Here is a 15,726-nt window from a genome sequence, read left to right on the forward strand (position 1 = left end):
CGCAACAACGCGCCGAGGCGTAGACGCGGAAGCGAACACCGATGAATCAAAGAGGGGGATCGCGCACGCGCGTGAAAAATGAACGCGGGAAAAGCAATCAGCGCGAAGAACAGCGGGCAAGCGCCGCTTTATCTGCACGCGGGATGCAGTTAGGCGGTTGATAGCCGGCACGATAATAGCCGCGTCTCGCGGCCCGTGAAGGCGAGCGTCGGCCGCCGCCCGTGGCGCGAACAATAAAGCGGCACATTAAGTGGAACAAAAGAGGCATGAAAAACGATCCGCCGCATAACGCTATTGTAGTTCCACAACGTCATTGTAGGCCCGGCCCCGATGGGCGCAGTCGTACCGCAAACAGCAGATTGCCAGTGCAACAGGGCCCTTCTCAACGCCGCACTCGAACTTTACGCCTGTTGGATGGCGGGCTCGGAGTCGCTCTCGACGGGACCACAGGTCTGGAACGACGCTTGCTCGGATCCCCACATCCAACACGCCATCGTTTTGTGCCGGATCAAAGAAAGCGCCGAGGTATTTTGCCATTCGCAGAATGCCACACGCGCCCCGCTCTGGTCGGAGTAGTGAAAAATCTAGCGTTATAGGGGCGCCGACAAATTGCCAAAAGAAAAAAGAGGCCTGAAAACAATCAAAGCTTACACAAAAAAAAACTATACAGAAGAAAAGGCGGTACGTTAAGTTGTGCCTGGCAGCCCCGAAAGCCGAACGCAAACTGCACGTGAAGCCCGCGTAATAAAAGTGAAAGCCAACACGAGAACAAAATTACACCTACAATGTTATCTCACACTATCTACGCTCGTTCATGCTTCTGCGAATAATTGATGAAGCGTGCTGCTTAGTTGGTCAAGGCAACGGGGGCTTGGACCCGTGCCACCGTATCAATCAGCGGATAAAATGTGGCAACACTTTGGCGGGTTTCCAGTTTGCCTCTTTCTCTTCGCCAGGCGCGAGGCGAGGGATTATCCGATCGATGCTGACAATCACTCGACCCTCCCAGTTCCGGTTCAGTGCCCGGCAGTGAAGTACAGAAACGCAATTAAGGTAAAGTTTCACACGTTTGCGTCCATTTCTCCTCGCAATCACGTGCCCAACGGTAAAACTACCCGGAGACTATGCGTTTCCCAGCTTGCCGTAGGCACCGAGCACCTCCCAGCACCAAGCCCGCTCACTCAGCACCGCCTGCTAACAGTTGCGGTGTAATGCTATCAAGCGCGAGGCCACGGATTCGATTGCCGGCTAGGGCAGTGTCGGTGCACTCTGTTGTGCACCGGTGCAGGAAATCGTCCCAGTGCCCTCCACTGGTGCACACCTCTTGACAACGGGTGCAGCTCGGACTCATGAAGGTGTATACGCTCTCTCCCATAGTGCAACAGCCGGTGAATTTCATAGCCGAGACGCGGAATAGAAAAACAAATAAGCAGGGCTGAGATTAACCGAAAAGGCGGCTCTTCGCGCTTTCCGACATCTTCAAACCAAAACGTCAGAAAGCCCGCTTTCTTCAGCGTATACACAACACCCAAGATCTCACATGTGTTCCTGCCCTTGCGTCCTGCTTCAAGGCTGCGCTTCGGCGTCGCGTTCTCAAGTCGCTTAATTAAACGCTTCGAGACGCTCCGGGACGCCCTTCGAACGACAGCCGTACGTTAGACGAACTCCCACGCCGCACATCCACGGTGCGGAGTAAAAGAGCGTCAAACCGGAATCGCAACGCTCTTTGGTTTCTTCGGGGCGAGGGTCATCGTCTAGTTTCCCCGACGATGCCGAGACAGCCAATAAATACGCGAAGAACCAGCTCGGGAGAGAAGCGGGACGAGCCAGAGAAATGGCGTCGCCGCACCTCTGTCTTTCAGGACTGGCCACGCCACGGCGGGCGAACGAAACGACGCGCCTCGACCGGACGACGAGATGGACCTGCGCGGGCGGACCAGTCAGTCACCCCGGGCGGCAGCAGCGCTGAACGGGTCAACGACCGCGCTGCGCACAGGCCGCCTCCACCTGGTCGCCACCTCCCCCCCATGCTTGGGCAGGCAACCGCGCACGCCACGACTGGCACCGCCACGCCACACCTCCCCTCCCTCCCACATCTTTCCTCTCATTAACCCTTTCAAAGGGGGCGAGAGAGAGAGGGAGAAAGGAACATTAGTCACGCGGTGTTAACCGTCGCTCAATGGTTTGTTTCCACGACTCGGGACGCAAAGGCAGCCAGCTATTCCACAGACCATTCCTCAAAAATAAAAAAAAAACGAAAGAAACCTGTACGCTCGTTTCCTGTTTGTGACGCGATACAGACACGTCTGCTAGCATAAACATTCGGTTCTACAATGTTTAGACCTAAAAGAAAGAGTAGCAAGTTCTTAGAACAAGGAACAAGTTCACTGTAACCTTCATGAAATGGGTAGCGAGGATCATTACTAACGGTTCAGAGAATTGAGGCAGGTCTTTTCACCATCCTCTTCCCATTTCTTCACCCCCTGTCTCTTCCTCCCTGTCCTGAGCGAGATGCAAAATGAGCTGAATTCGGGTAAGTTTTGCGCATCGTTACCTACAGGTGCGATTCGGCTTCGGAGGCAACACCGAGGCGGCCCTATGCACTCGCAAGCAGTGTGAAATCGCTCCGTATATACAGGCTTACGCGGATACTTCGTCGGGGCGAGACGACGCATACCGTTGTACGCGCGAATCTGCGGCACACCGGAACCCAAATAAAAACGCGTCCCCCGCGGATAATAGCGTGCGACCTGCCGTGATCGGCGGCGGACCGGCGACTCGTCCGAGCAATCTATTTTTCATCGGAAGCACCTGATCAATACGGGAGACGTCAATAACGCAGACACGACAACATATGATGTGGAAGTGGAGTGAGAGAGAGAGAGAGAGAGAGAGAGAGAGAGAGAGAGAGAGAGAGAGAGAGAGAGAGAGAGAGAGAGAGAGAGAGAGAGAGAAGCACGCGGGTTGCAACGACCTCACTTCAAGCGAGATCGAGCAATGGGCACGATGCGACCCAGGACTTTCGCTGCACAACGTCCGCAGAGAGACGCTATTAACACCTCTTTCTGGGCTAGTTGGTGCATACTTGAATTAGAGAAAAAACTAGCGCCAAACCATGCAAACCACAAGACAAGAACGAAGACGAGACACAAGCACAAGAGTTAGCGCTTGTGTCTCGTCTTCGTTCTTGTCCTGTGGTTTGCATGGTTTGGCGCTAGTTTTTCTCTAATTCAAGAGAGGCGGTACCGACTGTGGACAGCGAAAAAAATGAACTTGAAGGAACCAATGCGATTCGCTACAGCACTAGGTTCAGACGCATTCGAGCCTGCCAAGCCGTGTGCTAACCATGGCAACGGCACACCCGGAGAGAAATTCAGCGATTGCAGAAGAAGCGAGTGTTCCGAATGCGCGTCATTTTCGCGTTACACTGCTTTGTTTCTTGCCGCCTCGGATACCAGAAAATCCTGTATTTCACCCTGACAATCTGGGAAGAGAAAGCAGCGCGAATCGTTGAGCTATCCCGTTGCTGCGATTTTTCTCCATGCAGGGCCACCTTTCTCTCGCGTCGGCACGACGATCGAAAAGATGAAGGAAATTGTTTCCCGCCGACAAGCGCGACAGCCCAGACCATCTCCGCGAACGCTATGGCAGCTCATTGAAAATTCTTTCTGGGCGAGTTGGTGCATTCTGAATCTAATACCCCTGTCACACGGGTATTTCGAGGGCCCTCGAACCGATAGTCTATCGACTCAAAGGCGATCGAGCGCTGCCACACAGGCAGTTTCAATGGCGATCGAGTCAATAGCATATCGAGTCAACGGAGCAGCGCGGAACTCCATCGAGATTTCGAGGGCCTTCGAGCGATGCCCAAGGTTGCTAGCGTTGCCTCGAGCGGCGCCAAGCGCACTTTTGTACACGACACATTCACGGTACAAAAGCATGAACAAACATTATTCGCCTAGACTTCAATGCAAGCAGTCTGTACAATAATTTTAAAATTGTATCAGACTGGTTTTAAACGCATTAAGCGCATTAATTTGGCGTTGCGATCTTTGCGTTGACAACATGGCGGCGCCCTGCCCGCCCGCTTCGCAGCGATAACAGCTTCGTCGCTAATCCCTCAAAGCAATATCGTGTTCTAAGCTGTTGTATTCGCTTTCGATTTGCCCATTCTTACCCTGGCATAAAGTTGAAAGAGACAAATAGCTCTTGTTTTTCGGATATCAAGGCGATTTCCGAGGTCTTAAGCCTGACGAAGCAGCGCTCCGACGCAGTTGGACTGGCTTGGTTTTGGCTCGTCTTGTCTTAGAGTGGCTACAGCAGAGTCTGCATCTGTCCGTCGCGTACGGCAATTAAAAGGGTTTTAAACGACATGCGCGTATGCGTGTCTTTAAGCATTTAGTATACATTTATCAAATATTTTTTGTTATTTTTGCAAAATCCAAAGTAGCGATTGTGGCGCCACACAAGCTTGGCGTAAGACACGAGAACCATTTCAATGGCCATTGAGATTTGCCGTGTAGCAGCGACACAACTCCTTCGAGTTTGATGGTGATTGAGAATCTCGAGGACCCTCGACTCGATCGGCATTGAAACTGGCCGTGTGACAGGGGTATAAGGAATATAAGAGCGCCAACACATGCATCCACAGGACGAGAGAAGATTTACGAGGCACATTTGCGGGCGTCTCGTAACTCTTCTCTCGTTCTGCGGAAGCGTGCCTTAGTGCCGTTATATTTCTTAAATTCGCTATGGCAGTACGCACCCGCGCGTTGTTGAGGAGAAGAAAAAAAAAGTTTATAAAAGCATCAATGACATTGACTGGGTATGCGTCAGCAAAATTCTTTCGAACTCGGCAACGCCGACACCTCGTGGTTAACGAGTTCACGAAAAAAAAAAACGCAGCAACGGCAAGTAGGTGTAGAACATTTTCCAGGGAGGGTATAGGTCTCGAATCCGAGCCAGTGCTCATTAATCATTGAATGAAAAAGAAACAGAACGAAACACATAGTTTATGGTTTGTGATGGGTGCTTAGCACCCCAAAGCGACTCAGGCTATGAGGGACGCCGTAGTCGAGGGCTCCGGAAATTTCGACCACCTGGGCTTCTTTAACGTGCACTGGCATCGCGCAGTACGCGGGTCACTAGAATTACGCCTCCATCGAAATTCGACCGCCGCGGCCGGGATCGAACCCGCGTCTTTCGGGCCAGCTGGCAGCCGAGCGTCATAATCACACAGCCACCGCGGCGGCCTAGAACGAAACAGATAGGGACCAACGACAAAGAATAAACGAAAGTCGCAAAGGAGCGAACGTAGCAAGAAAGAAGACCAAAGACAGAAACAATGAAAGAGACAGAGTGAGAAAAGAAAGAGACACGACGTCAACTACAAAGTTACTGGTGTCATGCAGGCTCTCGTTGCGCGGCGTGAGAAGCATATATTAGAGAGTTTTAGCATAGCGTAGTCGTCCCAGCGTAGACGTGTACCGGTTTACCGGACGCCGGTTGCGTAGGCTCGCTCAGTGGCCGCGCTCCTGCCACAGCGCATGCGCAGCCACGTCCTGTAAACTTGCATACAGCTACGCTGGTACGTATCCACTATGCTAAAAGCCTTTATATAAAGCGTACTGCGCTCCGACAGCCGTTGCTCGCTTTCTGTCACTCAAACGTGTCGTATAGGAACCTGAAGACGCCGTCCCTCATTGTGCTTTCTTTTTCTTGAACGGGGAACTCCCCATCGCATTTCCTGTGGTCGCAAGTTGCGCTTTCTGTCGCGCACGAGCTCCAAAAAGCGACGTGGCTGTGGCGCACGGCTGCAGTATTAACGCGTTGCCTAGCATGACAGGAAACTGAACACCGCACGCTCACAGACAAACAAAAAAAAAGAGGCTACGTGTAAAATTAAAAAAAAATGCAGCAACCAGCTGTACACCAGGCGATCTGCTAGGTGCGCGTATAATGGGTTCACGCGCGTTTCCTAATAGACCCAGACGCACAAAATAAAGCTTAATCGAGGAAACAACCGCGCATTCGCTGAAAGCCATACGAAGATGACAGCGACAGCTGTGAAGCTTCACCGTGGTATCGGTGACATATTTTACTTCCGTGACGATTCCATGCTGTCGTACAGACGTTCGGTTTCCGCAAATGCCCGACGAGCGGCGGTTTCGCGTGACGCACGTCCCACAAGAAGTAACACGAACGCCTCTCAAGCGTAATAAATGAAACGCAACACGCTTTATACGACCCCGCTTCACGCCACACATCTGTACAAAATAGCGAATTAAAAAAAGAAAGAGGCAACCTAACGGACCACGCCGCTTCGCGACACGTTTACTCGAAGAACAAATTTCCAACTCACCTTTCCGATGAAGTCACCAAAAAAGATGTGCCGAAAAAGGAGCCCCGTCCAGCTCGACGGTTACTACGCTAACGGTTCCAAAACTAGAGTGGAGCTCGCGTCAGTCTATCCACAAAAGTCCGCACTTAACGAAAAACACAGATATGGAACTTGTCCGTCACACCGCGACGTCGTGTCAGAGAACAAAGCCAACGGCACCGCGAAGCGACGCGTCCGCGACAGAGCGCGCTCGCTACAACGGTCGGCTGACCACTGGCCGGACAGCCTATACGTCAAAAGCCGGTTCGCGTCGGGATTTCCTGTCAACACCCCGGCTCCGTATAGCTACCTACGTAACCCTTCCTCTCCACTCTCTCGCACTTCCGCACGCAGTCCCAGCTGCAGCCCTTCCTTTCTCTTCGCTACATGTTCGGTGGGAAGCGATACTAAACAACAGAACAAGCAACAAAAAAATAAAAGAAAGCGGCGACCGGAAAGCAGCCCTTTCTGTCTAATAGACGGCGGACACGCGCACTAGCGACAGGCCGCCGGACCGCTCCGCAAACAGAAACAACGGCGGCGACAAAAGCAGCAAGAGCGACGCGCACGCCGGGAGCCGCGCTCCACCTGCGCACCCCCCTCCACTCCCCCTTTCCTCAGTCCCCTTCAATCTCCACATCCTTTCCGCACTGGTCCGCGCAATTAATCAAAATCTCGTCGTTAGGCAACCGTCGCAAAAACGACTGCTTCGCGCGCGACGTCTAAAGGAAGGAACTTCTGGGAAAACGAAATTTTCGGGCGTAAGCTCGGAAATCTGCTCGCCTTCGAACATTTCCTCGTTTCATTTACGTACTACGTTCGCGTTGGTCTGCTTAGGAAACGGCGTCGTTCACGAAGGTGCGAGTAGCGTTACACGAAGCGGCGAGACAGGACGCGCCACCTGGCGGACACGCGAGGAATACATCCGTTCAGCCACACAGCCTCCGAAATTAAAACTGTAACCACAGCTCTCGGAGGCCACACAATGCGTAGACCGTTGCGGATGGTGGCGCCATCTACAAAGCGCACCGGAATGAACTGCAGCGGGCAATATGAGAACATATTGTTACGTTTCCAAGATGACGCGACCCTGTGAGAATGTAGAGCAACAATGCTAATGGAGCACACCTGAAAGAGGAAAACGCTTGCTGCACTCCTGAAAGAAAACGAGCGGCTTCCCCGCAGCATGCCTCATTTTGTGGAAAAGCACGCTTTACAGTGCCGAGTGACTTGTGCGTGTCGTTGAAATCCGCTACCGCTCGGTCGCCATTCCCACCAGGCAATAACGCAACCGCGACGGGCATGTTCAGTCTGGACCCGCTGCATGGCGCGATGATGGCATGCAAACAAGGCAATAACGCCTTGCACATGACTGCACATAGGTCTCTGGCAGTCCTCGTGCCACTGCTGGCGCTGTCGTGCAGCATTAAGCGATGCGCTGCTGCCCTTCGACGGCAGGTACTGCCACTGGTGGGGATTGTGCGACCCAGGCTGCGCTTCCCGAGCAACCTTTCGTGATCAATAACTAATTTAAATGCCACCTGGGTGGTCACCCTACCCCGGCCGATTTTTTGCTCACAACGACGAGGCCGGATTTTCAGCAGAACAGTAGCCTTAACCCTATCACGTTAATAAATAAAACGGTCCAGCCTGAGAGGTGCCTTCCATGCAGTTTGGATATATGTTATGAAAGGAAGGAAATATAGAAATAAAGGTAATATGACTAATGAGTGTGTTTCAATCTAACTGGTGATGTGTTGTTGACCTGAGGAATATTTCCGTTTTATGAGTGTATCGTTTAGTAGCAACTTTTTATCAGCTGCATATCTTCCAAACAGCTTAATACTGACAAGTGCACATAGCCATTTTATAGTTATCTACATGAGAGCAGTGTGGCCTTCAGGCAATTTATGGCTAATCATGCGTAACAGAGGGCCAGGGCCCTGTGTTGAGTAATCAATTAGCACAGTGCTTTAGTCGGACAAGCAGCCGCATTAGTGCTATGTAATTGTGCTATGCAATCGTTTCTCATAGTTTGAAAAAAAAAATGTAAACCTACAACTGTAACTACGCCTATTCTCTGGAACGCAGCCTGAAAAAATCTGCTTTGGCTGTTGAACTTCTGTCAACATTCCATTCTGTGTTAAAAAGTAGAAGCAATACAATGTCTGCAATACATTTTAGGCTCGCACTAGGTGTAAGGAGTCTGCAATGCACAGCTTGAGACTCGTGCCAGAAAGCTGCGTGCCTGCTTAACGCAAGCCGACCGTAGTGGTTACCTCACATGTAAATGTCAGTGACTTCAAGCTGTGCAAGTGGCGTTGTGGTATGGCACCTTAAATTGAGCTTGAAGGTTGCTCCTCAATGCTCTGAGGCATTTATTTTCACAAAGTGTAGAACCAAGCCTGTTCAATGTAGTTATTCACTTATGAATGATCATCCCCGCACGCTTATGATGCAGGACCACAAACACACTCCAGCAGGCGAAAGGAAGCTGGAATCCCCTGGCAATATTCTGAAAAGGAAGAGGAGCAAGGAAAAGCGGTCGAGCCAGGCTGACCTGCTGGGCGTGCAGCTTCTCCTGGATCTCGGCCTGTGTCCACGATGAGGACATGGCCATCTGGGTGGGCAATCGTGCCTCCAGCTCCTTGAGGCAACGTCTCAAGCAGCGCATCTCCTGAGCAACTTCTGCTTCCGGCGAACATGCAAAGATACAACACACCAGTACAAAGGCATGAGGCAAAGGGCCGTCAGAGGCAGACTACAAGAAATGTGAGGAAAGTCAGACCCAAGTGTCAGAAAGTAAGCCTATAATGACACACGCACAGGGAATAAAATGTCACGAACATAAATTTTAAGAAGGCAAAGGGAGATGGTCACTCTGTGAAAAATATACACCTCATGGTTGCACCGATGTTCACAACCTCATATTGAACAGCTATTACAGCCTGAGTCGCTTTGGGAAATTGAACCCCCATAAACCAAACCAACAGCTATTATACCACATATGAAGAAATTTCAAATGGAAGAATTTTCTCTACATAAAGAGTTATATGGTAAACTGGGTGTGTTGGTACAAACTTCAGAGAAAATTATTGCAGCGATACTGTTTGTTTCTTCTTTGTCTGCCGTCCTTTTTTTTTGGATTTCAATCACTTCCTGTGAAGGTTGTGGACAAAGCGGGGCCACGTGTGTACTCTGCGTCAATGCCATTGTATCCATACCTGAGTATTGTGGGTCACTTGGCCCCTCTGTCTCGGTGCATACGAATGCGCACTATGCACCCATGCGATCGGTAGTGTCCTGGTAAGGGCGAGTGAACCCGGCTGCGCTCGGCCAACGGTGACCTTACTGTGCATGTCGGGAGGCCCCTAGACGGCAGTGCATAGACCATGCGCGTGACTCAACCCACACCTATATAAGCCTCGAGCAAGTGGCTTTAGAGGCTTACTTCAAGCATTCCCCCAGTGTGTGTCCCTTTGTGAAGGAAAGAAACTTAGCTTAAGTGTACGTGCAAGCGTGTCATATTTACATTTCCTCAGCGAGTACACTTTGTTGCTTCACCATAGCGAAGTTTCCCTTCCCTCGGCTACTCTTTTGGGCAGCCTATCATTTTGGTCATCCCTGCCGCAGGTGCATTTGTTTGCCTTGACTTATGGGCGCTTATCCCATCACCCCTTCTGTATCCAACTGCAGGTTAACGGTGTTTTTTTGTTACATCTGCAAGATCGCTTTGATTTCTTCTTTTTAGGCTGCTTGAATTGAAGCAGTATTTGTTGCTATAGTTGTTCGTCGTTCATCGCATGAGGTGTGGCTCACGAGCCCCCTTGAGCGGATGCTGTGGCCTTCGTTATGTATACAGAGAGTTGATCAATGCATTTATAAACTGCAGTGTGTATGTACAGTTCACTGAATGATGGCTGAGTATATGCACTCGAGTTTCATTGCAGCAGTAATAACAAGATTGCGAGACTTAGTCAAACTATACAATAGATGTCTCAATGCAACTAGAACCATAAAAGCACATGTAGGCAAAGTAAATCTGACAGGTGCACTAATCTGATCCTGTCAGGGGAAGATTTAGGGGAACCCCCTCTAAAATGAGAAATTTTAGACAGAAAAACAATCTGAACCCCATTTTTTTTTTTCAATCTGAACCACATTCCTTGCAATTGGCATTCATCATGGTGACAGTGATATGGGCCACTGTGTCGGTGACGCAAGCACATCAGCACTATCTGGCAATAAGCCGTCAAGTTCAGGGGTGCGGGGACATGGTGTGCAGAGAAACGGTGAAATGGCACGTGAGCAGATGGTCAGAATGAGGATGCACATTGAGAGCCAGAGGGTTGCAGCATTGTCAAACTCACTGAAGCTGTGTTGACTTTCTGCAAAAATAGCCATCGGAAATTCGGGGAGTCGACCTACATGCAGTGCCAAAGTATTTGTGAGGTGCACGACCCATTTGTGGGACCTCCAACTGCTGCTCTTAATTGCAATTGCATCGCTGCACAGCAGCTGATGCTTTTCAGCAATGACCCTATAGGCACCTGCTACAATCCATCCCAGCAGTTCCTTGCACCATTACCAGAAGCCGCAATGATTGCACTGGCGACATTCTGATGCTACGGAATTAGTGCTAGTATAAAATGGGCACATGGACCACACATTTTTAACTGGGCGTGCACAAAATGCCATTTTAAATCGAGCTTCAACATAGGCTGACGTCTAATACCAGAGTTTAGCGTGCACTACTCATGCACGTACTGAAGTATTGTTTCCAACATGGTGTCACGCTTTGAAGCAAGACCCCTCACTTCTTAGTGAATTTATTGTTGTTACTGGGCTTTTCAGTACATTCACAGGTCATAAATGGGGCACCAGATTTTCGTTTTGTCTCATCTAACCTAAAGCAAAATCCATGAGCGATAAATCTGCTTTATTTTTTTATTTTGAGTGATGATCCTGCAGGTCATAGGCCCAAGAGGAGCATCGATTTGTTGACAAAAAATAGTGTCAGTTCTCAAAACAAGGTGACGCCACTAGGCTGATGTGGTTACATTCACAGCGCAAAGACAAACACGGACTTGAGGGGAGACACCACAAAGCGCCGACTTCAACAACGTTTATTGTTGCACGCAGCGACTACATATCGCATACAGCGGGCATGCGCAGCAACGAAAAGGAAAGTCATGTGAGACTGGTAGCAGCGCCAACCCGCAAAGGAAACACATCATCACAGGTACAAGGAAAACAACATAAAGCTAAAACCTAAAAGTCAGGACGCAAACAAGAACAAAAACCATGATACCCTAGTTGGAAATTCCCAAGACCCTACGTTCTTAATCACCTAACAACACCGAAGGGGTGCTGACACAATAATCTCCTTTTTCTGCAATCTCACCAGCCTCTGCTATCTCCCTGGCAGTTTTGCTGACATACTTATGAAGAACTGTTGTTTTTCCCAAAAAAGGACCACGTTCCTTACACTGTTGGCAATCACGGCAGTGTGTGCCTAGATGACGGGATGCCCTGATGACACTATTGCTGTGTTCCATGAGCCTCTCGTTTTTGACATCTGCCAGTTTGGCCAACGTAGGCTCGGCCGCAGGGCAAAGGTATAGAGTACACTACGTTTTTTGCGCACTCTACAAAAGGTTGCCTGTGCCTAACAGTGCAGGAATCGCTGCCAGTAATGGTGGAATTTACCCTCTTGCACAGTTTCGACAGCTTCTCTGGTGCGGAAAACACCACATGCTCACCTGCTCTTTTCCCTATTTTTTTGAGCTGGTGGGGGATGGTGTGCATGTACGGTAGTACCGCCACATTTTTCTTCCAATTTGTGTCAGTCCCAACGGTGTCCGGCACTACTTCCCTGCTTTCTTTGAGCACGTTCTCGGCAACCGATAACAAGAGTGAACACGGGTAGCCAGAGCCGCTCAACCGGGTCACCTGGCTAGAAAACGCATAATCCAGTCGATGCTCGCATGATTTCGTGAGAGCACTGCAAAAGCAAGATTTTACAATTGCCCGTTTGACTAGTTTTGAGTGGGCTGAACCAAAAGGAAGGACAGGTTTGTTTCCTCGCGGTGCATAAGCCCAACACACATGGTCAGCAGAAAAATAAATGCCCAGAAAAATAAATGCGCTGTGAATGTAAGCATGAAGTACCAACTCGCCCAGCAACTGATTTTAAGCAGGTTGATGTGGTTTTTTTTTTATGGGGGTTTAACGTCCCGAAGCGACTCGGGCTATCAGAGACGCCGTGTTCAAGGGCTCCAGAAATTTCGACCATCTAAGGTTCTTTAACGTGCACTGACATCGCACGGGCGCCTTTTGCGCGTCGCCTTCATCGAAGCGCGGCCAGCGCGGCTGCCGTGGCCAGGATTGAACCCGCGTCTTTTGGGTCAGCAGCAGAGCACCATGACCACTGAGCCACCACGGCCCGTTGTGGGCACAAGGTATATACACGCGGCTTTCTAATTGCCTTTCGGCTAGTTGGTTAGTTATATATAGACCACTCTAGTTTTAAAGAAAGGAAATGTCGCAGTAACTGTCGCACTTCAAGGTGGACACTTCAACCACGGCGTTAGAGACGGAAGGAAGGTACGAGTTATAGAAGAATGAGAGAACGAGCTGCCGTATAATGAGGGTTCCGGAATACTTCCGACCTCCTGGGATTCTTTAACATGCACTGACATCGCACGGGCGCCTTTTGAGCGTCGCCTCCATCGAAGCGTGGCCGCCGCGTCCGGGTTCGAGCCCAGGAACTCCGGCTCATTATAGCCGAGCGCCCTGTAACCACTGAGCCACCGCTGTGGGTTGTTCATTTGCGGCGGAGGACACCAAGCGGCGAAAAGGGGCAAAACACGGGGACATAACGCCAGGTGTTAAGTGGAGGCTTGTTGAGGAAATTCGCCGCCACACTTACAAGCGCAGTCAAACACGGCGTTCATATACTGCCCAGAAGGGATTTTCAAAGTGACGTGAAGGCAATAACCTGATGATTATGATTATGGATTTTTACGGCGCAAGGGCATCAATGGCCAACGAGCGCCATGGCACAAGGTATTTTCGACTTCCCAAGGTGGGGTCAAAGACCGATTTCCCAAGCATTTCAGCCTAATTATGCCGAGAAGCAGACCGGGGGGAAAGCTTGTACCCATTGTATCACCGGTGGGTACCCGGCGGCACTGGGGATCAAACCCCGCACGTCCCGAATGCGAGGCGGATGCTCAACCACTTCACCACTGCGGAACAAGGTAATAACCTAACATTCAGTTTGCAGCCATGATACAGTCATGCATTACACGTTTGTGAACGTCCTTTCGGAAACATGCAAACGTGTCAGTTTCCTGTCTCGTGTCTATATATTCCTGTTGTGGTAAAGTGTTTTTTTCGAGGTCAATTTTTAGCCAGCATCATCACTTATGCATATCATCATGATCATTATCGTCGTCAACATCATCTGCAGCCTGACTACACCCACTGCAGGGCAAAGGCCTCTCCCATGTCTCTCCAATGAAGCCTGTCCTTTGCCAGCTGTGGCCATGGCATCACCGCAAACTTCTTAATCTCATCCGCCCACCTAACCTTCTGCCGCCCCCTGCTACACTTGCCTTCTCTTGGAATCCACTCCGTTACCCTTAAGGACCAGCGGTTATCTTGCCTTCACAGTACATGCCCTGCCCAAGCCCCTTTCTTCCTCTTGATTTCGACTAGGATGTCATTAATCGGTATGTGACTACTATCTCCGGCCGATATGACAAAAACTACACTGCGTGCGCCAACATAATTTTTTGGGCTAGGATCTCGGAGGCTACGCTACAATGTCATACACTTAGAAACGGTAATCATGCAGTCTTTTTCAGTGTAGACAGCCCCGAGCTTGAATCAAGCAGCAGACAAACTTTTAATAAAATTTTCTCAGTAATAAATGCACTGGTTGATGCTGAGCAAATGTCAACATACCCAGAAAGAGAAATAGCATCGACTTCTACTCCAAACAAAAAGTGGAGAGACTTGCCCTTGGGAGTCCCTTTAAGGAGGGACTGTAGCATTGAAATTCGAAAAAACTGGCCAAAAAAATTGACTACTGATTTCTGATAATTGTATATCCACTTTTATACCTCACTTTTTTATGCAGTTCTAAAGTTTCGTTGTTCAAATTGACAGGGAAGTACTCTAAAAAAAATTGTTTCGTGAGCCACAGCAGGTGTGCATTGCAGGGAAATGCTTGAACAAAGTGCATTTTTTTTCTACTACGGTTTTCTGCCTAGATACATTGCGGAGAAGCTTTCTACATGAGTATTTTGTCTATTTTGACCCTGTTTGTTCTGTTGCACTCCTACGACCATAGCGCAGGTCAAGACTTTCTTTGGTCTTCAAATTTGCAAATTTTTAATTTATTGCGTGAAATGTTCTTCTTACCCTACACATCTCAAATTCAAAACTAAAATTTGTGCTTTGCGAAAAAAAAGTGCTCAGAATGTTGCGACAGGTAGGATGCCAGTAGGAACGCAATGAATGTTGAACCAGCGCTCTGCCACATTTTCTAAGCTCTGCGGCCTTTTCACAAAATTCAGAGAAAAAATATACATTAGAAAAACATTTTTTGAAAATACAACAGTGAAGATACAATAGTGAGCCGTGGTGGCTCAGTGGTTAGGGTGCCCGGCTACTGATCGGGGGTTCGAACCCGACCGCGGTGGCTGCGTTTTAATGGAGGCAAAAGGCTAAGGCGCCAGTGTGCTGTGCAATGTCAGTGCACGTTAAAGATCCCCAGGTGGTCGAAATTATTCCATAGCCCTCCACTACGGCACCTCCGCCTTCCTTTCTTATTTCACTCCCTCCTTTATCCCTTCCCTTACCAGGTTTTGGTATCCAACGGTATATGAGACAGATACTATGCCATTCCCTTTTGCCGAAAAACCAATTATTAACAGTGAAATTTTGTGATAGTAGTCATAAAATTATTTCTAGATATTTCATCGAGATACTTAAAAATTTTTTAATTTTCCTGAAAGCTGCATACCCTCTTAAAGGTGTTCTCCGTCTTACAAGTGCAGTTGATCAGATGAGTCAGTTTCACCAGACATGAAAGGAGTAAAACTTGGTTTAGGTGTACTTGATAGAGTAGCAGTTTCACTTTAGAAACAGTCATATAAACCTCCACTCAGATTACATTACACCAGATATATTTGTGTGCTTGGCTAGTCGTGTGGTGGCTTACCACGATTGTGTCAGTAAAGGCAAACCTATCATTGCACTTGAGGCTTCTAAAACGTCCATGAACTACACCGCACATTGCAAAAAAAAAAAAATTTCACTGATATAGAAACACGTAG

General features: G+C 49.2%; 1 protein-coding gene across 3 annotated transcripts in view; it reads right to left on the reverse strand.

The window, feature by feature from the left end:
* Positions 1-15,726, reverse strand: part of klar (klarsicht) — a 387,661-nt gene that overhangs the window by 161,504 nt on the left and 210,431 nt on the right. For all 3 annotated transcript variants that reach the window (XR_013315018.1, XM_077666163.1, XM_077666161.1), the window contains one exon: positions 8,940-9,067. Coding sequence is in view for 2 of the 3 variants with exons in the window: in XM_077666163.1 (XP_077522289.1) it covers positions 8,940-9,067 (128 nt within the window). In the remaining variant the exon portion in view is untranslated. The remainder of the gene's footprint in view (positions 1-8,939; positions 9,068-15,726) is intronic.

This window comes from Amblyomma americanum, chromosome 5, assembly GCF_052857255.1.
Source record: "Amblyomma americanum isolate KBUSLIRL-KWMA chromosome 5, ASM5285725v1, whole genome shotgun sequence".
NCBI lineage: Eukaryota > Metazoa > Arthropoda > Arachnida > Ixodida > Ixodidae > Amblyomma > Amblyomma americanum.